Source organism: Cylas formicarius, unplaced genomic scaffold, assembly GCF_029955315.1.
Source record: "Cylas formicarius isolate icCylForm1 unplaced genomic scaffold, icCylForm1.1 PGA_scaffold_9__14_contigs__length_23061073, whole genome shotgun sequence".
Taxonomy (NCBI): Eukaryota; Metazoa; Arthropoda; class Insecta; order Coleoptera; family Brentidae; genus Cylas; species Cylas formicarius.
Window position 1 is genome coordinate 892081 of NW_026844365.1, and position 25665 is coordinate 917745.

Here is a 25665-nt window from a genome sequence, read left to right on the forward strand (position 1 = left end):
TTCAAGAAGATCTTGATCGTTTTTATGAATACTGTGTAAAAAATCGTCTATTTTTAAATATTGATAAATGTTACTGTCTTAAGTTCAGCAGGCGGATAAATGATATAAACTTTGACTACACATTCAATGGTGTAAAAATAAAAAAAGTAGAGCGGATTAGGGATCTTGGAATAACTATAGATGTAAAATTAAGTTTTGATATCCACATTGAGAATATAGTAAAAAAAGCTTATAAAAATTTAGGTTTTATATTAAGAGTTAGCAAGGAATTTCAGGATCACAAATCGCTTATTATTCTATACAATTCCTACGTTCGATCTCACCTTGACTATGGCGGTGTGATATGGAGTCCTCAGTATCATAAATATATAGACAGAATCGAGAGAATACAAAAAAAGTTTGTTTTCGTATGAAGCTAGTCTTAATTTCTACCATATACTGAAGTTATCTGTTATCTGAATTATCTCCAGTGCTATATTTTTGCATAATATTATTAATAGTAGGATTGACTGCCCTTTACTGTTGGAAAAACTCTCCTTCAATGCCAGAGTCGTTATAACAAGAACTCCTTCATTATTTTACGTGCCTAGATTTAATACAAACTTAGGTAACAATTCCCCAATATCTCTTTTACATAGACATTACACTAATTATTTTTCGCACGTTGACATCTTCGCGTTATCACTTAATTCGTTTCGAAATCAAGCAATTAGGGTTTTTCTATAAATTTATTTTAATTTTTGATTTGCTTTCCTTATTTTTTCACATTTGTTTTTTGTAATTCACTCACTTAATATACAGTGTTAGTTTTGGTTTAGTTTGGTAAGTTTGATTTGTTATTATTTTCTGCTTATCGTAGATATAGGTGGGTACCTACTTATAAGTTTTACTTTGTTAATTAAATATTGGTATAATTGTTAGTGTGTCCTTGCTTGATATATTTTCTTTTTCTATACGTAACGTTTTATTTTACGGTTTTATTAGCATTTTTTTTTTAATTTGTCACTTATGTCCCTGTTCTGTAGTTGAGTTTATCCTGTTGCACAGTGTATTTAAATAAAGATATAAATAAATAGATTTCTTAAAATTTCCATTCATCGAGAAAGTATCAAAGGAAACGGCGTCAGGCGGTAACGTCGAATTCGCGATTCGAAGCGAAAAGTTTTAGGAGAAAACTGTAGGAGGGTTTTTGAAAAACATCGCCCCCGGAGAGAGATATTTCCCCACGTAAAGCGCAGAGGCAAACACGCTGATAAATAAGACCCCCCATTGATTTTTCGACTTTAATTCGTTCCTTTTGATGTTCCGCGACGTTAGCGATCGAAAGGTCCCGGAAAAATTTGTACTTTGCTGCTGAATGGATATATTAGTGTACACCGAGTGTTTTTGAACCACCCTGTGCGGTTCCGTACGAAATGACGAGGACATAGCGATCATAAATGCGGCCACAGAGGATCGGGCTTCTTTCTGGTCGTTTATGAGATATACGGAATTGCCAGAGATTTTCACTTACAAGGAAGAGATTGTGTTAATGCTTTTGCTAAGTATACAAGACTCCTCAACAACAGATCCTTTAGTTAAAATGATCACTGTATCACTGTATGATCACCACACTGTACCGCTCTCTAAACTGAGAATGCTTGGATTTTGTGATGATCTTGTGGCATCTCCATGTGGCGTTCCCCAGGGTGGCAATTTAGCACCATGATATTTAAATTTTGGTCTTTGCTGATGATGTGCCGAATGATTTGGAGATTATTGGTTCTTGGGGTGCTTCTAATAACCTACCCCTGAGTACAGCAATGCCATTTTCAAACAAAACTGATAACATAACTTTTAATTACCGTCTGGATAACGTATTATTAAGAAAATGTTACAATTTTAAAGAACTGGGTGTGACACAAAACTCTCCTTCAGAAATCATGTCTAGGGTAATGCCGCAAAGTGATTTATTAGTAAGGTTCCCTCACTGTTGAATCGTAGGAGGTACCTTTCATTTTATATAAACTTTGCAATTCATTAGTGAATTGTCCTGAGTTGCTGAACCAGCTGAACTTTCATGTTCCTTCAAGGACTGTAATAACATCACCTGTATTTCACCTAGCAACTCCAAGAACTATGTCCCTCTATCAGTTGATGAAATTATTTAATGACATCTGTAATGATATTGACGTATTTTGTCTTAATCGCTCACAGTTTACGAGGGCAGCGCCAAAATTTCCAGGCCTGAATATGAAAGAAACAAGGTAGAGTAACAATTTTTTATTATTTTTCAATATAATCCCCATTAACTTCAATACACTTATTACATCTCTTTCTCGACCTTAAACCGCCGTCCACGTAAGTCCTTTTTCAAATATGAGGATGATCTATCTGTTGGAACCCACACTCTAAAATGGCAGCTTGTGCAACACCAGCAGTATGGACAGGTGCATTATCGTGCAAAAGACGCACGCCTCTGGTGAGTTTTCCTAGACGTTTTACACGTATGCAGTCTCGCAATTTATGTAATAATGTTGCGTAATATTTACCATTGACAGTGGTATTAGTTTCTTTAAAATCTATCAAAAGAATTCCTTCGCAATCCCAAAAGATCGCGGCCATCACCATTTTTGTTGATTCTGAATTTGCTTGGAGGTGCTTCACCCTTATGACGCCACTCCATTAATTCTTTTTTCGATAGAGGGTCATAATAGAGAACCATGGTTTCATCTCCAGTCACAATAGTTGCTATCCCAGGCTTCGGTTCCCACCCAAAAAAGACCGTGCACACTCGACACGGCGTTGTTTTCGAATAGCCGAAAGGTTTTTAGGAACCCATCTTGTACTAACCTTATGCATACCTAAATGATCATAAAGGATTCGACGAAGACTTGTATCAGAAAGCTTAGTAATTTCTGAAATTTCTTTGACCTTTAAACGTCGACCACTCAATACCACCTCTTCCACAATCGCAACAATATCTTCCACTATGACCTCCAATGGTCGACCAGTTCTTGAATCATCTTCAAGGGACGCGTGCCTCATTTGAAAACGTTGTGGCCATTCTTCACTACAGAATACGAAGGAGAACTTTGGCCGTACACACCACCCAGCCTTTCACAACTTTTGACGTGGAATAACTCAACAATAATGCATCGATGAACTTAATTCGACTTTTGAGGTTAAAGCACCATGTAGAACTAATGTTTATCGCTGGTTTTCGGACTTCAGTTGCGGTGGTAGTTTCTTTAAGGATAAATTTGGGCATTAGTGGAGACCGGCATACATACAACGTTGCCTGAACATTTGGCCGTTAAAGAAATTGTTCGCGTTGGATTCCACACAATTTGACATCAGCTCAAAAAAAGGCCGAAGGAAATGCTCAAAAAATACGATCGCGGTGCTTCCAAACACGTCTATGATATCGTGACATGTGATCTATGCATATGAACCTGAAAATAAGCAGCAGGCAACTGTGTGGGTCTTTCAGAATGAGACAAAACCCACAAATGGTAGCCTGTTTTTTCAGGAAAACTGGCCACGTTGCAACTGATTCTTTGGTGAAACGTAAAACTGTCAATTCTGAACGGTACACAACCATTTGTTTGCCGAAAGACTTCGAAGAAATTAGAAAAACCATCCGCCGAAGACGAATCACTCTCGGTGCAAACGAAGAACTTTTTGAGCATTAAAAACGTTAATTTGATCAGCCATCCACCATATAGTCCTGATTTAGCACCTAATGACTTCTTTTATTCGCATACATTAAGAATAAATTACGATTTTTTACGCCAAACGAAGCGATTGACGTGTTTAAAAAGCATGTTTTGGAGGTGCCCGACTGGATGTGGGAAAAGGGTTTTGATGATTGGTTTTGTGTACTGATCATCAGGGTGAATATTTTGAGAAACCATAAAGTCATATTTGTCGGTGGCTTATAGTTTTATATTACAAATCCCGAAATATAAAAGGTAGCCCCTCGTAGTTATAGTTCCTAAGATGATGAAATTGTCTTCTAAATCGATGTTAGACGCTAAAGATTATTATTACTGTGGAACAAAACCGCCACTTGACTGTAAATATGAACATTTTGCAGTTTAACTGAAGACGTTCAAGTCCCATTACATTTATCAGCGGCGTACGTCAACGGCAGAGCGAAGTTGGAACCTTCGTGTCTATAAATTCCTCGAAGTGCCCTTCAATCAATCCCCCACCTCTTCCGCCCAATCCCGCACCACCACGAGAGCGGTAACTCCGCGGAGTTGAGAGTGCGGGATCGTGATTTTCCCGATCACGGCCTCCGGAAATTCCCGGGTTATTTTTTCGTCTGCCCGGCGTCTAATTGAAAAAGTTTACTTCGGGAAATTGAAAGTCGAGTCTCGGAGAGGCCGAAACGGGAGACCCATTAAAAAGCGTTTTTAATTAAACTTTTCTGTTGACATGCACCCTAATAAGGTCAATTCTCGACGACGACGACGTCTACTATTAGTGCTCCCCCCGACCCCCATCTTCAGCGTCCTGTCGAAAAATCTCATTAGAGACGGTCGGACAGACGCGGGAACGAAACTAGGCAATTAAAAGTCGTTGCGGCCGACGTTTGAATTTACCCTTTCACGTATCGAACAGGGGGATGTTTCCGAGAAAATTCCGTCAAAAGATAAAAAGATTTAAGAAAAGCTCTAAACGGCTTTCTTAGGGAGTGATTTTTGTTGCAACAGTTGTGTGACGAAGGAGTCTTCATTATGGGTGAATAAAACACTCCCCAAAAACCAACTACCTGGTTCTGGATTGCCCCCTCAATGCTTGTTGAAGTCGTACATCGTCAAGGTCAACGCACGCTTTTGTTCTGGTGTAAAATACGCCACGATGCGCTTTGATCATTCTTCAATTTGAATTTGATAGAAACGGGACTTCATATCTTTTGTAGGAAAGTATTTTGCATGAGCATGATCTGATGTTGAATATGAGGCAATGGGTATCTCCTTTAACATCTCTCTCGTTAAGGTCACGTAGGTCCACGCAATTTCGAACTTCGTCGTTACTTTTTGATACTGGAGTTATAGAGCTTGCTTATTTTGATCGACTTTCGCGAATTATACCCGCACTTAAAAAATCATTAATTATTGTCTTAAGTTCAAGTTTTGTAAATTCTCTTTCTCAATTACTTCTTCTTCCTCTCTTGAAGAATGAACTTCTAAAATTCTCCTGTTGTATGAGTTTAATTCCTCTTCACTTTCAGAATCAGGAAATCTTTTTATTTTATCCTTACCCATGGGTTTAATAATTTCTTTAAATTAAATATTTTTTAATATAATTGCGTAGGCTTTCACGGCCGGCGTCATAATCTGTGAGATTTTCCGGGTTGTTAGGCCGTGGCCCATTGCATTTGCTACCAAAGCTTTCAGCTGCTACTGCGGCAGTCATCTTCAGTGGAACGTAGATTGTAGCGCGACGACTGTACCGGTACTGCGGCCGATTGTCGAAGTCGTACCTGTTTTCAAACCGCTCGGACGGACGGCGGACTGAATGGTCGTTTGAGCGTACCCCCCCCCCCCCCCCGGCCGTGTTGTTAGTATAAGGTTTTGTTCGGCTTTTTTGCAGGAGGTTATGCCATATTTTGTTTACTTGTAACCCCTCTTCACGTTTGTTGAAATTGTTTTTGTGTGTGTGTGTATTTCAATTGCTTCTCGATGTGGTCTTGCGTGGTAACGTTTCTCTGTAGACAGAACTTCGGTGTTGTCGAATTTGATGTTGTGATCGCCATTAGTAAACACGTGTTCTGCCACCGCCGATTTTTCTAGTTGTCCCATGCGACAGGATCTTTTGTGTTCAGTCAAGCGCGAAGATATGGATATGGACAATGGAAAATCTCACAGATTATTATCTTTTAAATTTCAATTTAATATCAAAACGTAATTTAAATTACCGTTGTCACTGCTTTCAACATTTTGGGCTGCACTTTTTGACATCGTCAATAAAAAGTGGATATTTTAAAAATGTGCGTGAAATAAAATTTTCGAATGTATCAAGTGAGAACTCGATAAACGATGAAATAAACGGCTCATATACTCAGGGTGGAATATGCAGTTATATCCGATTGTGCGAATATTTCGATAGCAAAATAGTGAAACAATTCCACTGGTCAGCAGGTAGCGGTGAGATAGTTGGGCACGCAGGGGAAATTGCACGATTCGCTAGGAACTATTCTACACGTACGGTCTGAATACGCGAACCGGGTCGGCATTTACGCAAAGAATTTCGAAGGCGCCCCTGAACCCCTTCCGAAATTCCTGTATCCGGCGGCGTTCTTCAACTCGTATCTCTGCATGCCGTAACTGCAAAACTACGGTCCTCCAAATACTCCCGACGACGTTCTCCGACACACGTCGGTCGATACCGGTGGGCGAGAGGGAGGGATGTTCGCGATGCAACAACGATTAGGAGAGGGAGGTCTCCTCCCGGTTCCGGATGGGAGTTTTTGTCTCTCCGTTACATGGCAGCGCGCGCCCGTCAGTGTATATTACGGGTCTGAGGAGAATAAATCCCATTCGCGGACGTGACTCGCATAAACGCGTTAGACTGTCGGTACGCGTGAGAGGCATGCCGAGCCGCAAGCCCGGCAGGATTTGCAGGAACGTACACCTTCATTAGGAGACGCGGTAATCGCGTCGAAGGGCGGAGATATTCGGGGACGTCCCACCATAGCCGGACAATTTTGGGGGGGACAGGAACTACTTATTATGTAAATAATAAGTAAACTCGAATCTCCGGCTTCTGGAGTCACTGATCTATCCAGTCTTACTGTGGATTTTCTTAGACAGGCATTCCGTCAGGTCAAAATTGAAATTGGAACTAGTGCTTTTCTTATTTACTTAGTATTTTTTTCTATACTTCTTCTGACCATAGCATCATAGCTTTATAGTCATCTTTTTTGTCTACCTCTCTCTTGTCTTCTTTTAGAGACTACTCCATCTGATATTCTTCTCATGTAGCTTTGCTATTCTAATTGCACACTACGCTTTTGCTATATACTGGTGGGCCTAATAAACAAAATTAACGTTTTTTTGAAGGGCTTTGTTGTGGGGAGGGAGGGACAGCATTTCATTATTGAGTTATAGCTAAAATATCTCTGGAAAGTTACCGAAGTGTGTCTAGGAACGCAACATCTTAAACAATGACGGGTGTGTCTCGATTATGAATATCATTTCCTCTGCAAAGTTTATCGAACAAGTACGACAGGGTCTTGTTGGAGATTAGCAAAAAAACAAGGTGGCTAACTGAACTTTATATCGGTCCTCCAGCTTGAGCCAACCCGAATCAGAGAGGCACTGTGAAATATGGTCTTATTTTCTGAGATTGTACTGAAGTCGTTGGAGTCTCTCCTTATCTCGATTAAGTATAGCTGGCCAATAGACGATACTGGAACAAGCGACATGGGATAAAACTAACATATCATAGAGTTTAAGTTTGACTTAATGAGAAAATTATTATGAATATACAATTTTTGTAACACCACAAATAGCGACATTTAACGCTTCACTAGCAACAAAGGATAGATATAACTGAGTTTTATCGGCGTATTGATGAGATTTACAAAATTTAAGAAAAATAGAGAAGTCAGCTGTATAAACTGAAAACAGAATCGGTCCCAGAATATTTCCCTGGGAACACCCCTCTCCAAAGCATTGGCATCTGAATGAGCATTTCCTATAACTACCCTTTGGTTTCTCTGGCAAAGAAAATTTTTATAAAATGAAAGAATTTCAGTTTAGCTAAGAGAAGGAACTGATCCAAGGTGTCTAATGTTTTGCTATGGTCCAAGAGTATCGGCAAGAATTAGGAACCGAACTGACGAAGTTGTTTAGCTGCAATTTTTTCAATAATCTTTAATGCCACTTGGACACTCTTTTTTTGGAACGGTTAGAACTTCAGCTTGCTTCCAAAAGTCCGGAAAAACTCCGGCCAGTGATATGATCAACTAAATACGGAGTAGTAAAAAGAATGAGTTTTATATCAACATTGTCTGACCCATGAGCGTCAGTTTTATTAACTTCCTCAGGGTAAACTTTGTATTTGTAAACTTCATTGATTTAAAGCCACTTGAACCTGATCGTCAAGTAATTTATCAATACGTTCCTTTCTTCTCTTATTTTTAGATAGATATTTTGATGCCACATTTAATGAATATCGCAAAAAATAGCTATACGCCCTTGCTCCCGTAAAAAATGTTCCGGCATTAGAGTTGTTAGGGGGCGGCATCGTTAGGAAATGCCAAGAGCGCGTTCCGTATCATAGTCAGGCTCGGGGCCGCCCAAAACGACGGGCAAAACTTCCAGATCCGCCCCGCGGCCGGTTTGAGCGTCGAAAATTTAACAGTCGACTTCCGTTTTACGGCGTACCTGTAATGCCGTCGCCGCCGCCGGCGGCAGCATAAATTAGCTGCATACTGCCGTCGCGAATACCGATCCCCCTCGTCCCCGCCCCGCAGGTACTCCGGCGTGGAAATCGCGTCTCTGTGTCGCTGGCACGCGGCAGGAGGTGGAAGATTATGAGGAAAAAACCGCCGTCGTGAATTTTTGGAACGCCGACACAAAGTCATTAAAGGAGATCGACGCTTTCACTTATTTTTTGTGCCCGACACATTTTTTTTTGTTTTGATATAAACTTGAGTGCATAGAAATAGCACTAACAGAAACTACTGATCAGAGAAAAAACAACTGCTTGAAAGACAATTTAATATGCTTTAATACGAGTTTAAATGGATTAAAATTTATTTCTGCTTCTTTTAGTAAAATAACTGCACGAGTCAAATCATTTTTAACAACTCAACGCTTATTTTTTAATAATGGGTATGACCCCCATCTTGCCCTACTAACATCTCTTACTCCATCCCATAAACGTTGGATTGAATTGAGATAGGGACGGCATACTGGCCACTCGATAACGCGAAAACCGACTTCTGTAAGTAGTATGTATATCCCTTTTGACCATCCCCCGTTCCCCGGGGGAGATCTTGAGATAGCAAGTTTACAGATTGCCAACCAACCTTTTAATTTAGTTCGGCTAGTGTCCGAGAGATGTCGCGCATTAATAGCTCAGATTTTGGTCGCCAGATGTCACCCCTAAGTATTACAGATTCCCAAGCAACCCTTTAATTTAGTTCGACGAGAGATGTCGCACCCATAATAGCGGTAGGGGGTAGTTTTTGTGTTTGTGCTTTTTTGGCAATTTTTTTTTGACCCCTATACTTTACGTCGAGGGTGGCGAGTCCGGCCGACGGCGTTGCGTTTATATCGCGGAGCGAGATGATTAGGTCACCGAGGTCGCGAGGTCGAGAACAGAACAGATCCCCATTGAGTCCAATGTCCAATTCAGATGATCCCATGCAAAACGTAGGCGTGCTTTTCGATGAGCTCGAGCAAGTTTTGGTCCAATTGCAGTTGGTTTTGGGGTCAGGTTATTTTCCTTCAGTATTCGCACTTCTCCACTGACTAATATCAATTCTTTGAACTTCATGGAGCTGTTGTTGCCGTTGTAGCAAAGGATTCGTTGGCATACTTTTTGAACTGCTGCGCGTGTCATATCTAGTTGTCTTGAGCGGCTTTTTGCGGTGTAGTATACATAATTAGACGCATAATGTGAAAATTCCAGTTGCCTAGGCGATTGATTTAAGGCTATAATAAGTTTGTTAACCGTAACTACGCACATAAGAGGTAAGCATTCTTTGCAAATTTAAATTCATACTGAAGCATCATGTGTGATTCCCTGGGCGTGCATGTAAAAATGGAATTTTGTAAGGCACACAATGAAGACTGAGATAAATCGAAAGGTTTGTGAGAATCTATCAAATAAATACGACAGTATTTGTCGGGAACGCTATAAAGACAGAAAAATTCGGTAGAAACTACGAAAATTAGAAAAAGAGTTCGGAACAAACGTTTGCAGATGAAAAGGATCACTTAAAACTATCCGGAACTCAAGCCGAAATCAATCAAGGTGTCGAACGCTTTGTTATGGTCCAAGAGTATGGACAACAGTTTAATTCAGAATCCATTGCTCTCGAAGCAAGGTAGAAGTAGTGCTGTGAAGTGGAGGTTTTCCAAACGCGGGGAGAGTGGAGATGGCTAAATACTTCAAACGATCAAACGAACCCGGTCGTTCCGATGAATAAACGATGGAAGAAATAAACCGTGAACTTTATTATTCCGGAAAGACAAATGAAAGATTTTTCGTCAGTCGCATCCCCGCGAGCGCCCGGCGGCGATAAAAAGTGAAAAATAAGCGTCGTCGTTTCCGACGGGCGGCGGCGTCCCTCCACCCCCCTTCTTGCACCGACCCGCCCATCGCGATTCGGTATGAAATATAGCACGGCCCGGAACATTTCTCTTCTTTAAATCCTAATTAGGTTTCGTAATAAGCTAGGAAGCACGTCACGGTGGCGGAACGGGCTTTGTTCGTAACTCGGTAAAAAATATATATAGATATACCTGTGTGTGTCCTTTGGTGAGCCTTGAGGTGGGAACTTTTGGTGTAGACCTTTTTACAGCCCAAGAATTGGCACTTGTGTATCCTGCGCTTGCTGTCTGGCGAATGGTCGAGGCGGTGCTTGGTGCCGTTCGTCGGCGGCGACAGCGGCGCCGCCCCCTGCCCTCCGCCCCCACCTCTCGGTACCACCGATATGATTCGGGTAAGGCCCGACGCGCGCACCCTGACGATGGTGTTCCTGTGGTGGCCGTTGCCCAGACGGAGGCCGCACACGTCTAACTCGCTCGCGCTCGAGCTACCTGCGAAAAATACGGGGAAAACACCTATGAAAATGGTGTGAAAAATATAATCGGAATTGAGAAGTGGTGATTTTATGGTATTATAAAACTCGAACAGCAAAATATTTCCTTTGGCACACTCAAGTGTGACAAATTGTCGGTAGAAATGTTTTGTCGAATCAGGTTTTGATCGAGGCTTGCACACAGCTTTTCCATTTTTTTCATTTTAAATTGAAGACAAATCCGGTAAAACAACTATCAGCAATACGAACACAATGAAAAGAGACAAGACAAGAAATAGAAAAAACTGAAAAAAAAATTTAGTAAAAAAAAATAGAAAATTTTTGTTTTCCAATTTTTATGGCACTTTTTTGATATTTTTTAAATTACTTTGGCGGCTATTGCGTGCCCCATATGCCCCTACAAGTCCAACCTATAGGTATAGTCGCCCCGGGATTACTTTGACTTAATTGAATGAAATGAAACCATTAACAAAAAATTTATTCTTACTGACACCTATATTTCTTTCATTCTGATATATTTCATGAGTGTTGACCATTTGTGGCAGGTTGTGTGAAAAATGTGTATGAAGGTTTAATCAATAAAGAACTTTTTAAACAAGATTGCTTTCGAAAAATGGTCGCTGGGCGGACCAAATTCGTAGCGCCTAGCGTTTAGATTAAGTGTGAGAAATAGCGATCTTCATATGGATTTTTACAAACATCTCGAGCAGCGTATGTGATAGACGAAAACCGTAGATACAAAAATGGCAGCTCTCGATGGGGCCTATAATACTGTTTGAGCCAATTAGCCATATTTTTTATCAATTTTGATTTACGGCAAATAATTTGCTATGAAAAAAAGGGTCTTTTAGATTTTTGTCTATAATTGAAAAACCCTGTATATAATCGAAAAAGTGGTTGAAATAAAAGTTATAGTGCGTCTTTTGGTTTAAGAATTTTTCCGATCGGGGAAACAATTTTCGAGAAAATAACTTTTTTCTGGACGCCAAAATAACCCATAAAATATGTTCGAAAAATTTTAAAAAATACTTCTAGACTTTTGAATGAATATATATAATATAGCACAAAATATCCCGTACTATATGTGAAAACGTCAAATACAAAAATATTAGCATTTCATACTCTCGGTACGGCTAACATTCAAAAAAAAATACTTCGCTTTATTTTATTGCTCCCAATTTAAAGAGTCTAAATGTGGGTCCAGACTTCTACTTCTCTCCCAAGTCTGAAGTCGGTAGCTGTAAATTTGGGGCACTTACTATGTTTTTTAATGTTAATGTTGCTGTAGGAAAATTTTAATTTGGTAACTCCGACGGTTCGAAAGTAATTTTTTTAGTTTTTAGTTTTTTTTTTCGACCCTGACCATTTGTGTACCAATGGGGATCCCCTAGGACCTCCCGTTTCCGAGATATGTATTTCTTCTTGTTACGTTTAATAATATGTATATAACTTCTTTCTCGTATAACATCTTTGTGTCGGTATGTTCGCTACACCTTTGTCGAACAGCGGCGTCTCTTTATTTCTGAAATTTTGTACTTTCAATTTATTATAAAAATTAAAAAAAAAAACTGGTCATTTTGAGTCCCTTAGTTGCGTCGTGGTGAAACTGACTTGGGATGCGACGTTGATAACGAAATAATAGCTTTAACGTACGGTATCAGTCTAATTAATATGAACACGATAATTTTTTTTGTAATTGTAAAGAAAATTGGAGTTTTGGCTTCGAACCTGGTACAGAAAAGCCGTGGAAAATGGCACCCGATCCTTGCCGGAAATAATTCAGAAAAATGGCGCCCGTTTCGGCGAACGCAAAACGTTTTTCGATCTCTGTCATTCTTTCTCTTTCTCTCTCTCTCTCTCTCCGGTTCTCGTATCAAACGTTTAAATTTTTCAATAGCGTTTGGCGTGCGTCTTACGTAACGTAAAAATTTAATTCGAACCGAAAACGCCGAGACAAACGGCTTCACTCCGCCAGATTAAAAGATAAAACGGACGAAGTGGGACGAAAAAATAAAAATAAAAAACGGGACACAAACACAATACGAGACCGAATGAGAAGGGAGGCCGGGAAAAAGAGGGGGTCGGTTGCGCGGATGGGCATCGTGCCATTCGGCCAATTTACTGTACCCCACCGTCCCACCGACCCCACGTTTCGGCCATAAATATTAGTTTAATCGCGTCCCAGATGAAGCCGCTCCCGAAAAACTCGGCCGAGATTTATCCGGGCCGCCGCAGGGAAGTAAACAACCCACCGACATAAGGGCGACCGCGTTCGTTGTTAATGACCTAATGCGGAAGGAAGGGTGGGAACGAGGTTAATATGTTAAAGATAATAACTCTAATGCCTTATTTAAAACAAAAACAAGAATGGAAGGAAATTAATAAAATATATGACTTCATTTGTGTATATATATATATATATATATATATATATATATATATATATATATATATATATATATATATATATATATATATATATATATATAAAGGTTGTTCGGAAAGTCATTTCGTTTTTTCCCGTCAGAGGACTTAATTACGTTTTTTCGAAACCAACTTCACACTTAAGCCGCATAACCATTATATGTCTTGAGAGCTGATATTGCAAGGCTTGTGTGTGAAAAAGTTCTATTAATTCTACGCAGTAGTTTTTGGTTGGTGCCCTTTTAAATATGGAGAGCAATAAGCAGCATTTTCGTCATAATTTACTTTTTTACTTCAGAAAAGGTAAAATGCTGTCCGAGCGAGAAAAAAATTGACGGATGTGTATGGAGAAGGCGTGTTAACAGTACGCCAGTGCCAGAACTGGTTTGCAAAATTTCGATCCGGCAATTTTGATGTCGAAGATGCACCACGGTCTGGAAGGCCGGTCGAAGCTGACAAAGATGCGATGCGTTGATGCAAATCGGCGAATAACCACACGAGAGATCGGTGAGAGATTACATTTGTCGAATTCGACTGTTTATGGCCATTTGAAAGGCAGGGGCTTAACCTCGAAGCTCGATGTGTGGGTGCCCCATGTCCTTACGGGGCGAAATTTGTGTCGTCGCGTTGACGTGTGTGATTCGCTCCTCAAACGTCAAGAAAATGATCCATTTTTGAAGCGGATTATTACTGGGGACGAAAAATGGGTTGTATACAACAATGTTAAACGCAAGAGGTCATGGAGTAGAAAAGATGAACCGGCTCAAAGCGTGTCTAAAGCCAACATTCACCAAAAAAAGGTGATGCTCTCCGTTTGGTGGGATGTCAAAGGAATCGTTTTTTTTGAGCTTTTGCCGGACAATACAACGATTAATTCAGAAGTCTATTGTCATCAACTGGATTGAATGATTCACTTAAAGAGAAGAGGCCCGAATTAATCAACAGGAAGGGTGTAGTGTTCCACCAGGATAATGCGAGACCTCACACAAGTTTGGTCACTCGCCAAAAACTTTTACAGCTTGAATGGGACGTACTGCAACATCCACCATATTCTCCAGATCTGGCGCCTTCCGACTACTATTTGTTCCGGTCCCTGCAAAATTTTTTGGATGGCAAAACCTTTACCTCAAATGAAGATGTCAAAAACCACCCGAACCAGTTTTTTGCCAGCAACGACCAAAACTTTTATGAGAGGGGAATTATGTTACTGCCAGAAAGATGGCAAAAGGTGTTGGACCAGAATGGCCAATATATAATTTAATAAAATATTTATTCATTATACGAAAACTGTCTTTCATTGTTCCCCAAAAAAAACGAAATGACTTTCCGAACAACCCAATATATATATATATATATATATATATATATATATATATATATATATATATATATATATATATATATATATATATATATATATATGACATTTTTTCGGACTCGTCTTGTTTAAAATGCCGTCAATAAAAAACTATTTGACCCAAGACTTCAATTTTTTATTCGCAGCAAGATATATATTTAAAAGACAAAGTTTTATCGCGATCCTGGAGCTGCATTTATGTCAGGCGGGGAAATTTTGGCGCTAACCTCGTATTACTAGACTTGTATTTGCATTTTCATGGTCGCCAGGAGTTAAGCCGATTTATTTTTATGAAATATATCGAATATGAGAGAAAAGGATTTAAAAACAAAATTAAAGGTTTCGAAGAGGCGGGCGATAGTAGTTGCAGTGTATGTTCTATGTTATCCCCCCCCCCCCCCCACCAGCCCCAACTCCACGGCCCAATCTACTTATCTCGTGTTCCCGGACAAGTTTTAACGAACTTTCGGCACCTGCCCGTTTCGGGTTTTAATTATAGGAATTGACAGGCGGAGACTTTGGCCGGGCGACCCGAGCCAATTAGACCGACGAATTCGCGGAAACTTCGCCCGTCGCCGAAACTTAAACAAACTATTAACAATTACGGCGGCGACGCTGCGGAATTACGTTATAATTTACAATTCAATTCGTCGCGCGTAAAAATTAAGCGAAACACGGCGGTTAATCCGTTTACCGCGGGGGCGACACGGGGGCGTCGGCGCTCGGACCGCGACCCTCCTAGCTAAGGCGCCGTTTCAAAGTAAACCCCGGATAAATTTTAAGGCCCACTTACCGTTACTGTGTCCGGGTCCGGATTCCGGACTCGACGGTGGCGTCAGCGTCGTCGAGTTCCTCGCCACGAGCCTCAGCTGCAGGGTGTCGCCGTTCTGATGGTGCGCGTCGTACGAGTCGTCGTCTTCCAACTCCTCGTCGTCTATCGGTTCCTGTTTGACTAGGACGGCGCAGGAGAGGGCGCCGTCCCACGAGCAGGGCGAACTGGCCGAGCTCAGAGCGTCCAGGTGTCTGTGATCCGGATAGTCCTCGATGGAGGTGACCTCGTACCACGCGCCACAACTCGTCGCGTCGCCCGGCAGTTTCTTGTACGATTGCATCTTTTTCGGCTCGTCTTTGAGGTACCGTTCCATCTCGTAGCACGTCTGGAACCAAGAGAAAGGCACGTCAGCCCCGACCGAATTTCAAACTTTTATTTGCACATTTAGAAGATGTGCGCCAAATTGAGTTACTACGGTTTCGGTGACGTTTCGACACTCGATTCCTCCCTGTCTCATCGGGTGTACCGCAACGTTCCGTCCGTGGACCTATATTAATACTAATTAATATTTCTGATATTTATACATCCATCGAATATTTGCAGATGACACTCAGCTATTTTACTCCTTCGATTCTAAATGATTTGATATTGCTTCAATTTATACCAATTTAGATTGGCATTACTTATTTTTACATTCTTCTAACTCAACTCTTAATGCTAAAAAATTATGTGTAATTTTCTTTTCTCCAAACCCTAACATTGAACAAGTATCCCAAATGAATTTATTAATTAACGGTGAACGTTTATCTTTGTTGATGAAAAAGTCTTATTTTGTTTTGCGTCATTTATACAGCCATAGAACCGTCCTTAGTTTCAGTTGACGGAAACTTTTAGCTCAATCACTTGTCCATTCGATTATAAGCTATGGTTTAGTCCTCTATTATCCATGCCTTGATAGTACTAATAAATACGGATTGCATAAAATTCAAAACAGCTGTTTCAAATTTATTTTCGGCTTGCGTAAATTTGATAGGATTTCCCACTTAACTGGCTAAAAATTAACAGTAATTTCAAGTACTTTTTGGTTAGTTATTGGCACATCCAAACCGTCCTATTTACGAGCTAAATTACAATTTCGTAATGTTCAATCAGTGGCTTTAAGGCACCCCTATAGACTCTCACTGCCACGATATCGTTTATCTTTGTTCTACAGATGTTTTTCTTATAACGCTGGTGTTATTTTTATTATATATTCAATTAAATTCTTAAAAAAATATTGCAGGTTGAAACTGCTTACAAAACAATTTGATTTTCAATGATATTCTTTTTATGTTTACTTTTAATAACTTTCCATTGTTCCATACTACTATTACATTTATCTATTATACCATATTTAATTTGTCAATAAATGTCAACTTCCTACTTAGTTTTCAATTTAAACGTTTAAGAGGTTAAGTGGAGTAGCTTTTGCTAGACTTCGCAATAAAGCCAAAAGAAAACAGTAAAGGCAATTTATTATGTTTCAATTTCGACCTTAGGTGATCTTACCCATAAAGTAAAGAATTGCCTGTGTATTTGGATTTTACTAATTAAATCACCCTTCTAGTGTGTTTGGTACTTTCCTTCAAATTAATCTTAATTTATGATTCTGATTGCATTCTTTTTTCTCTCTGGAAAGATAAATCAGTCGTTACTTACAGATACTGCTTTTTGCTAGTGGTTTTACCTTGCAAATGTTATTCCTTTCATTTGTGTTCGGATGTATAAATATGTAATGGTATAGCGGCAGGATATCGAAAAGACTCCTTTCACGTAATTATTGTTTTGCTATTGTTCGAGCTCCAATGAAATACGGTAGAATCAGTAATTATTCTTGAAGCTTCACTGGTAGTTATAATCAAAATTGCTTACTTACGGCTGTTTGTTTTGAAGGCAATCTTTGCGAAGTAAATAATATTGAATAATATTAATCTGATCGAGAGGTTATTTATTCATACGTCAATCAGCCGGTATGCGATCTTCTTCGTTGCTTACAGCTACGTCTAGTAGGCAACCAGTAAAGTGCGTTAAGTGTCGCATTTTTGCATGGTCGGAGGAGTTTGATTTCGCTCCATAAGTAACGCCATTGTGTTCATGCTCATAATATATTTCCTTGCATTCTTTTTTTTTAACTAATAATTACAGTCGAATCACAAGGCAAGGTGCGCAACTATTCAACGATCGATGGTACCACCCGATAGGATACTTTGGTTACCTGTAGGGTTGAGCCATACATTGACTATCAATTTTATTCGCAGTATCGATACCTCGACTGAGAGAATTTACAGTACCTACTAGCTCTCTAAAAATTATATGTAGAAAATCGCGACGACTGCTACCCAGATACGTAATTTATTATAAAATTTCCCAGTTACATAATCTATTTGTTTTTTTTCACTATATGACTCTAATTTTCGTGTCTGATCTATCTTTATTAAGAATATATCTATAATAGTCTTTTTTAACTAGGATTCTTCTGTAAGGGTTTTATATCGCGAGAAAGATCAGTAGGAATCCGTAGACCTACGTAACCGACGCGTCGCGGAGATTCTTGCGGACATTCGAGTATTTTTTTGCCCAAGTCATCTCGTCCGAGTTATTAACGACGACCCTGTTACCTCAGCAAAGCAGGCTACCAACCATGTTCGATCGTCGCGCAATTCACACCGTCGTCGAGATTCCTTTATTTTTATTATTATTAGTATTGAAATTTAGTCACGATATTTTTTTTTCTTTTCAGTCTTAATTTATTTGCCTCAGTAAGTCAATTCTATCTCGTGATAATATTATTGGGCTTAATTAATGAATGTGAGCCGACGTGATCGCGAAGGTACGGGTCTAGATTACTAGTACTACAACAATTTAATTACGCACAACTTATTAAATTATATATAATATACATATAATTTACTTTCGTTGTCGTCCAGCTAGGGCATAAATTTGCACACACCTGGACATCCGTTACGACCTGCTCGCTGCTTTACTGAGTGTTCCTTACATACATTTTTCTTTTTTTTTATATTCCAATTTCCTAATTTAAATTTTCAAAAAAAAAACATGGTAAATTTATTATTATTATTATTATTATTATTATAAGATTATTTCTAATAATTGTCCCGTTACGTTTCCCGAATCCCTTCCTCGCGTCACCCGATATTTGAATAAAACAGCGTATCGGACTTCAAAGTGTCCGGAGAATCGATAAAGGCTCCCCCAATTTAGCTACGACGCGGGAGCGGAGCGGTCCCCCGCCGTTTGACAAAAGGAGACGGGAAATTTAATGATTGCCCCGCGTATAGCGACGGTAGTGGTAGTAGACTTCGGCGTCGTCCTCGCTTTGAGGGTGCCGAGATTGTTGTTTTTCCGTTTATACTTTTCCTTTCGCGAATTAATTCACCATCGAACTGCGATTTGTCGCACACAAACGGAAGAAAAGGATGCTCCGGCAGGCGGCCGGTCTTGCAAATGATGAGGACGCTATTGTCTGGACCGAAGTCTCGCGGGGTTGAATTGCTTCTCGACTCTTACGTTTCGTTCCACCTGGATGGGATTGGGTATCATCGGCGAGTTGTCAAGTTATTTTCATTTGGTCAACTGGCGCGATTGCGTGTTTGTACCCTTTCTGGTGGTTTTCCTATTCGTTTTTGAAGAATTAATATGGATTGTACACCGGAGATCCCTTTAACGTCCATCGAGTTTTATACGAAAGGGGAATGTCCTTAAACATATAGAAACCGAAGTTTTTGACATCCATCCACAAAGTTGGGCAAATTTTGTAAAACATATAGAGAAAGCAGAAAAATCGTACATCCATATTGCAAATAATATAGAGCAAATAATAATTAGAACAGGCGATGATAGCGATAGTTAGACTGATACATAAATACATACAAAAACAAATAAATATTGTTTAGTATCTTTCCTAACAAAACCCCAAATAATTAAATTCTAAACGAAGTACGGACCTGTTCGGCCATATTTCATTCTTACAGCTTGCCCGCGTCTTTCCTTAATTCGTATCACTTGCACTTTCTTATATCTTTGAACAGACCATACCGTAACATCCCTCGTTTAATGCGTGTATAAATTTAGTTTCGGCCGAAATATGGCGGCGTTAATCCCGTCATTTCCATAACACCATCGCAAGCCAATACGGGCGCGCGTATTCGAAATATTTTTCATTAAACGCACGACGCAAGGGTGTCCCCGGGACAACGCTTGAATAACAATCGACTGGGTAAGTTAATATATATCCCGCGGGTCACCGAAGACGGAACGGCCGTGAAAGCGACCGGGATGATAGTTTGCGGCAATAACTGTCCCGCGTTTATAACGAAAACCGTCATCTATCTTCGGAATTATATTACAAATGGGATAAAACGAGATCGGGAGTGTTTATCGTAGAAGCTATCTGTATTTTTTCGGATATTAGGAGAGAAGTGAAAACATTAATAGGTACTGTAAAGGATGTTACCCGAAACATAAACGACAACAATTAAAAGGCGTCAGATGTTATCCCGCGTAAATGTTTTTGGACGTTTTTCTTCGAAAGCATATACGAAAGACGGGACGGCACAAAAAAAAATCCCCGCTAACCGGAATTACCCCGTCGACTTAAAAATAAGCGTCGACGTTATACGGACAGAGAGAGAGAGAGAGCGAAAAGGAAACGTTGTAAATGGAATTTTTGACGGTGCTACGGTTTTTATCAAAACGTGCTTTATCTGTTAAATTCAGTTACGGTTTCCGTTCGTCGGCGTCGGCGGCGGCGGCGACGTTATGGGAAAAATGCACGTTAACACATTTCCCGGGCGCTTTCCGCACGGCCTCACCCGGAAAATAGCGTCACGTTTCGCGCCGTGAAATTTTTAAAAGTCGAAAATCAAATTATGAATCGAACGTCGAAGTCTTCCTTTTGTGCAACAATGTGTGTGTGTGTGTGTGCGCGCGAGCTTCAGGTGCGAGGGGCGGCCATAACGGTACGCCTCGATAATATCGTTAGGCGTTAAGGAAAATTCGGGGAAAAATTTCACGCCCGAACAAAAAAAAAACGCGGGAACGACGGGAAACGTAACGAAGCGCGAAAAGTCGATCCAGGTCCGGCGGGAGACGAAGCCAGGACCGAATTCGTTTAAAGAGAGACAGTTGTCCTGCATTGGGACTACTTCTATGCCACGGGACCAAAAGTGGGTGTTCTATTTCGGTCGCACCACATTTTTAATGCTTCCTTATCGTCCGGTGTTTTTCCTGATTACTGGAAATTAAGTTATTTAACGCCAATTCACAAAAATGGGGACAGAAGCAATATTAGTAACTATAGAGGTATATGCATGCAAGATGTCATTCCCAAACTTTTTGATAAACTATTCTGTCAGCATTTTTCCTGGTATTGTAAAAAAATTATTTGTGACACCCAGCACGGGTCTTCTCGGGGTAGGTCCACTGTGACTAACCTGCTGACTTATCAGCTGGATCTGTTGGGCGCTTTTGAGAAGTCTAAACATGTGGACAGTGTCTACACGGACTTTTCGAAGGCGTTTGTTTCGGGCCGTGGGACTGGGTGATACTCTGGTTGAATTTTGTCACAGCTTTTTAACAGGGCGTACACGGCAAGTCCGAATTAACAATTATATTTCCAGCGAAATTGTGGTGCACTCGGGTGTGCTTCAGGGTTCACACATAGGTCCAGTTTTCTTTAATTTGAGTGATGTGGTTCTTTATTCTGAACATCTTGAACAATTGAATCATTTATGGACGCTCAGCTTCTTCAGAGCGACCTTAATAATGTCAGTTCGTGGTGCAGAGAAAATGGTCTGGATCTAGATGTTAGAAAGTGTTTGAGTATTCCTTTTTCTCGCTTAACTAACACTCTTCAAAATAGATATATTATTAACAATACAACAACAGAGTGTGTCACCAAACTTAGGGACCTTGGAGTCATCTTTGACTGTAAACTGACCTTTTTGTATCAGCTGGAGGATATTGTTAACAAGGGCATGAGAGGTCTGGGTTTTATTACCCATAATATTACACTGCTCTCATCCGACCGTTTTAAAAGCCTTTATTGCTCCTTAGTTTATCTAGTCCGGAAATTAGAAAAACCCACTCCTATATCTTGACGTTTTATAAAATTTTGAACGGTGTATACAACTGTCCGGCTCTCCTCCAGTTCATTGATTTTAACATCTATCAAAAACGTCACAATTCCCCAATGTTTTGTATTTCATTTCATCACGCCAACTATGGCTATTTTTCTCCTTTAACTCGAACCTTGAGGTTATTTAACAGTTGCTCTCTTGATCTCTTTGCTGGCGGTCTTCGACTATTTAAGACAAAATTAAAACAGGTGGTTGATTGTAGTTGAAACTAGTGTGATACTGTTTGTTTACTGTTTCTTATTGTTTTTGTGTATTTATATGTTTTATATGGTTATTCAAAAAGCTTGTTATCTAAGTTGTTGAATTCCTTTTACTTTTCCTTTGTAAATTGGCTCAGCCGTTGAAATAAATAAATAAATAAATAGAGAAATCACCCAAACTCGAAGGATACGCGTGCCTGAATCCTACCATACTACAAGGCAAGAAACGGGGACCTAGACTCTTTTCGTAAACCTCTCGCCAGCAGGTATGTACTGAAAACCCCTCCCTTTGTAACAAATAATTGGTTTTCGCGCTTGATTTACTTAGCGGGCTGAAATCTACATTAAAAACCCGCCTTCTTGGATTGACAGTAGGTTTTTCTTCCTCATTTCAAACAGATTCCAGTCAAAATCGACTTTTCCGGCACATATCGTACCTAAAACCGCATCAAAACTGCAAATATCAGATTAAACTATAATTTTTCGATACAAACAGTTACATATTCAGGTCAATATCTTTCAAATACTACTCAAAATTGGCGTCTTCGTGCATTATAGTAACGAAAAAGATAAGATTCGATATTTTCGATTAATCCTGTATATCGCTCTCTCGCGCGTCTCTCGCGGAACGGCAACAACAACATCAAAGCGCGCGGCCATGACAGAGGATCGTTTCTTCGATATTTCCCAGCGGCAATCGGCCGTGTTTACCCCTGTTGATTATTTCTTAATTAAAACTCGGAGGAGAGCCCCCCGGTCCAAATCCCCACCGGATACGGCGAAGAAAATAACTTTGGCGCCCGGAGAACAACGCGAGGCTTAGTAAATAATTAATTTAAACGCGTTGGATTCGTCGGAGTCTTTTCCATTCTACGCCGGAACGACCTTTGTTTTTCTCGAATCCGTTGAAACAAAATCTCAAAAGTGCGATGAAGACACGTTGGGGTGTTTTAGATTATTATTTGTAATGAAGGGGCCTGTTCCTTGTTTCAAAAGTGTATAAAAAAAAATAAAAATAAAAGATTGGAAACCGGGGCGCCAGCTAGGACAAAACCGCAACCTATAGTATAATTTAGTGATAGTGACTAGTGTCCTTGCTCACTAGCCACCAAATAAGCTCACAAAGTTTACAAAGTTCTAGGCAAATAAAAAATAAATAAATAAGACAGACACGCCAGTTTAAATCACCATGTATTGGCTACTGGACCACATTCTCAATCAAAGAATATAATCGAAACACAATGGACCAGGAGCTCCAAGCTGGGAAACTGAGTATACGTCAAATACTTAAGTACACAATAAACGCAGGAAGCTTGGTTACGATCGATCGTTTACAAATAATTATCACAAAAAAAAGAAATGTTTCTATAATTGTGTACTTTACCTTTACCCTAACTGAGCTTTCTAATTTATATTGATGTTTTAAAATTGAAATTTATATTTAATAGTCATAAAATTAAACGAAACATATCTGTATACTGCCTACGGGTTCACCAGTCAGTGGAATAGACACGAATGGTTATCACTCTTGGACGAGGAAATATGCACTGCAACGTCCAGAACCGAGCCGTAGTTGCAGTGAAGCCGGAGAAAAAACCCCTAACTTGAAGACGGCAATTCTTGGGTTGCACAATTCAAATCACTTGCAGTCCACGAAGGGAAAGAGGTACCAAATCCGGAACTCGGGAACCCGGTACCAAACGGGAAACCAAAACCAGACCGACAATCAAAAACCGGAACCCAAAGAAAAATCCAAAATAATGAGTTGCGGTGTTCATAATTACGTGCAGCGCGTGAAATAAATTGTGAAACTTACGCCTGATGGTCGTGGGTGGCGGTGAAGAGTGTCAGGTGCTAGATTGGTTAGCTTTAATCCAGCCTAAGCTATAATGTTGGGGACGTCCAAACAAAATACTACCAACAAAACGACGATGCGCAACTTCTATACGATTTCAATCCGGTTTAATCCTCGAAAACTACGATATGCTACAAACTTATTAGGATTGAAATATTGCAACCACTTGCATCGGCGGAAATCGTCAAACCAAAGTTCCAAAAAAGACAGATGGTGCTGGCAATACGACGTTCGGTTCCGACATCACTGGGGTCAATGGGCCAATAACGACAGGAGTTAATCAACGCAAGGAGACCAAATATTATCTAACTACTACCCGCTATTATCAATAAAAACGTGGGCCAAAGGTCGAGTGCTTAACTGTACTAATGGCCTCATATGTCAATGGCCAGATGCATTCGCGTTGACAGAGGATTGAAATATAACCTCTCCAAATCTCAACAAGTGTAAATAAATGAAAACAAGGAATACACGATGATCGTAATGTGCAATCCAACCGCATTCCGCGGTAACACCCTAAATTGCAGCAAAAATGCGAGAGCTTACACTTGTTTACATTTATTTTAGGGCAGGCAAACCATACCAAACAATTAAGCAGTTACAGTGTGTTTGAACAGAATGAAGTAGTGAAGAATAATTAGCGATACCAGTAGTTTTGATGATTAAGACAGTGTGTAATTGTGAAAATAAAACATTCGATAAGTAGTCTCCGAGCGTTATTAACCTACACGTGAGAAATATAAGTCGAAGTAGCCCATGACAAATTGAACCCGTTACAACCAACCTTAAGGGCTTTTCTTAAATGAACGAACCTCGATGATTCAACGATTGCCCGCAGTATTTATCGGTTTTACTTGCAGTCGCAGGAGTCGCGATACGGAAATCGACATGTTCGAACGGTTGCAGTTTATACATTTTAATAAACGAGCGGACCGCGCCGTTTTTAACGTCGTATCACGAGCAGACCGAGCAGAAACGCCCGGCCCCGATAAAATGCCGCCGGCATTCATCTTTCACGGATCATTAGACGGACCGGCTCCTGCAGTGGTGGATAAAGCGTGCCGACACCTCTGCAAACGACCGGAACGTTACACAAAGAGGGCTCTCTCAGACGTCACGCGTTCCGGAAATATATACGCGGCGTCCTATATCGGACCCACTTCAGAAGTGGGATTGGCGAAAAATTAAAACCCTCTCACCCGGAGTAGTCCGCGTAACGGAATTACAACCCGAGGGGAGCGCATTTTCCCATTGGACGTACAGGGTTGAGCGTAATCGTTTCGAGTGCACTCTGGGACGGTTTCCTGTCAGTTTGAACTAGCGGAATATTTTGTACTCGAATCTGAAGCATGGATTCACGGTCGTTTTCTAAGTGGGTTGCATATTTCAATGAGTACGATTGTTTGCAATCAGATTTTGTTGAAATAAGAAGTTGAAAAGCTGAAGACACCTCATCGTGTCATACAAAAGGGAACGTAGTACTATAAGTGGGAGATATGGGAGGAGCTAGGGGTAGTAAGATCCGGCCATTACAAGGGAGCAGACATTTTCGATTTGTTTTCGGCAGTTTTACGTTGTTACAGCTTATCCCCCGTGCTGAAGATAAAACCGTCGTCCGTTGGGTTTGGAGGCTTTGTGTGCGGTATCGAAAGGTGTCGATCGCGGGTTTCCAGCCGACAAGGGTTAATCCCTCGGATTACACCCCCTCCCCAAAAAGCGTAGCTGCCCCGGTATCTTTCCACGTTTACGGCGGGAGCTCGCCCCTCCCCCGGTCCCCAGTCATCCCCAACGCGGAGCAAAATCACGCCGATTAATAACGTCGGTCCCCGCGCGTCTCCTACCCCTTTTTTGTTTTAACCCGTTCGCCACTTTCCGAACAGCTAATTTACCGGATCCGCCCGTACCGGAGACAAACAATTAATGGGGGGAAATTAGATTACAAAACCGCCGGATCGATCGGCGCAATTTTTGCTTAGCTCCCCCTATCTACCCCACGTCGTTTCGGCTCGTACATTTGCCGTGCCCCTGGAAAACTTGGTTTATTTATACGTATATTTTTTAAATAACGAGTAAGTGTCGGCACCGCTCCCGC

General features: G+C 40.5%; 1 protein-coding gene across 1 annotated transcript in view; it reads right to left on the reverse strand.

Moving 5' to 3' along the window:
- LOC132707102 (Krueppel-like factor 7) overlaps positions 1–25665 on the reverse strand; it is a 252230-nt gene that overhangs the window by 50664 nt on the left and 175901 nt on the right. Inside the window, exons 2-3 of the mRNA XM_060678789.1 lie at positions 15343–15706; positions 10470–10766 (exon numbers count right to left, since the gene is read on the reverse strand). Coding sequence (XP_060534772.1) covers positions 10470–10766; positions 15343–15706 — 661 coding nt within the window. The remainder of the gene's footprint in view (positions 1–10469; positions 10767–15342; positions 15707–25665) is intronic.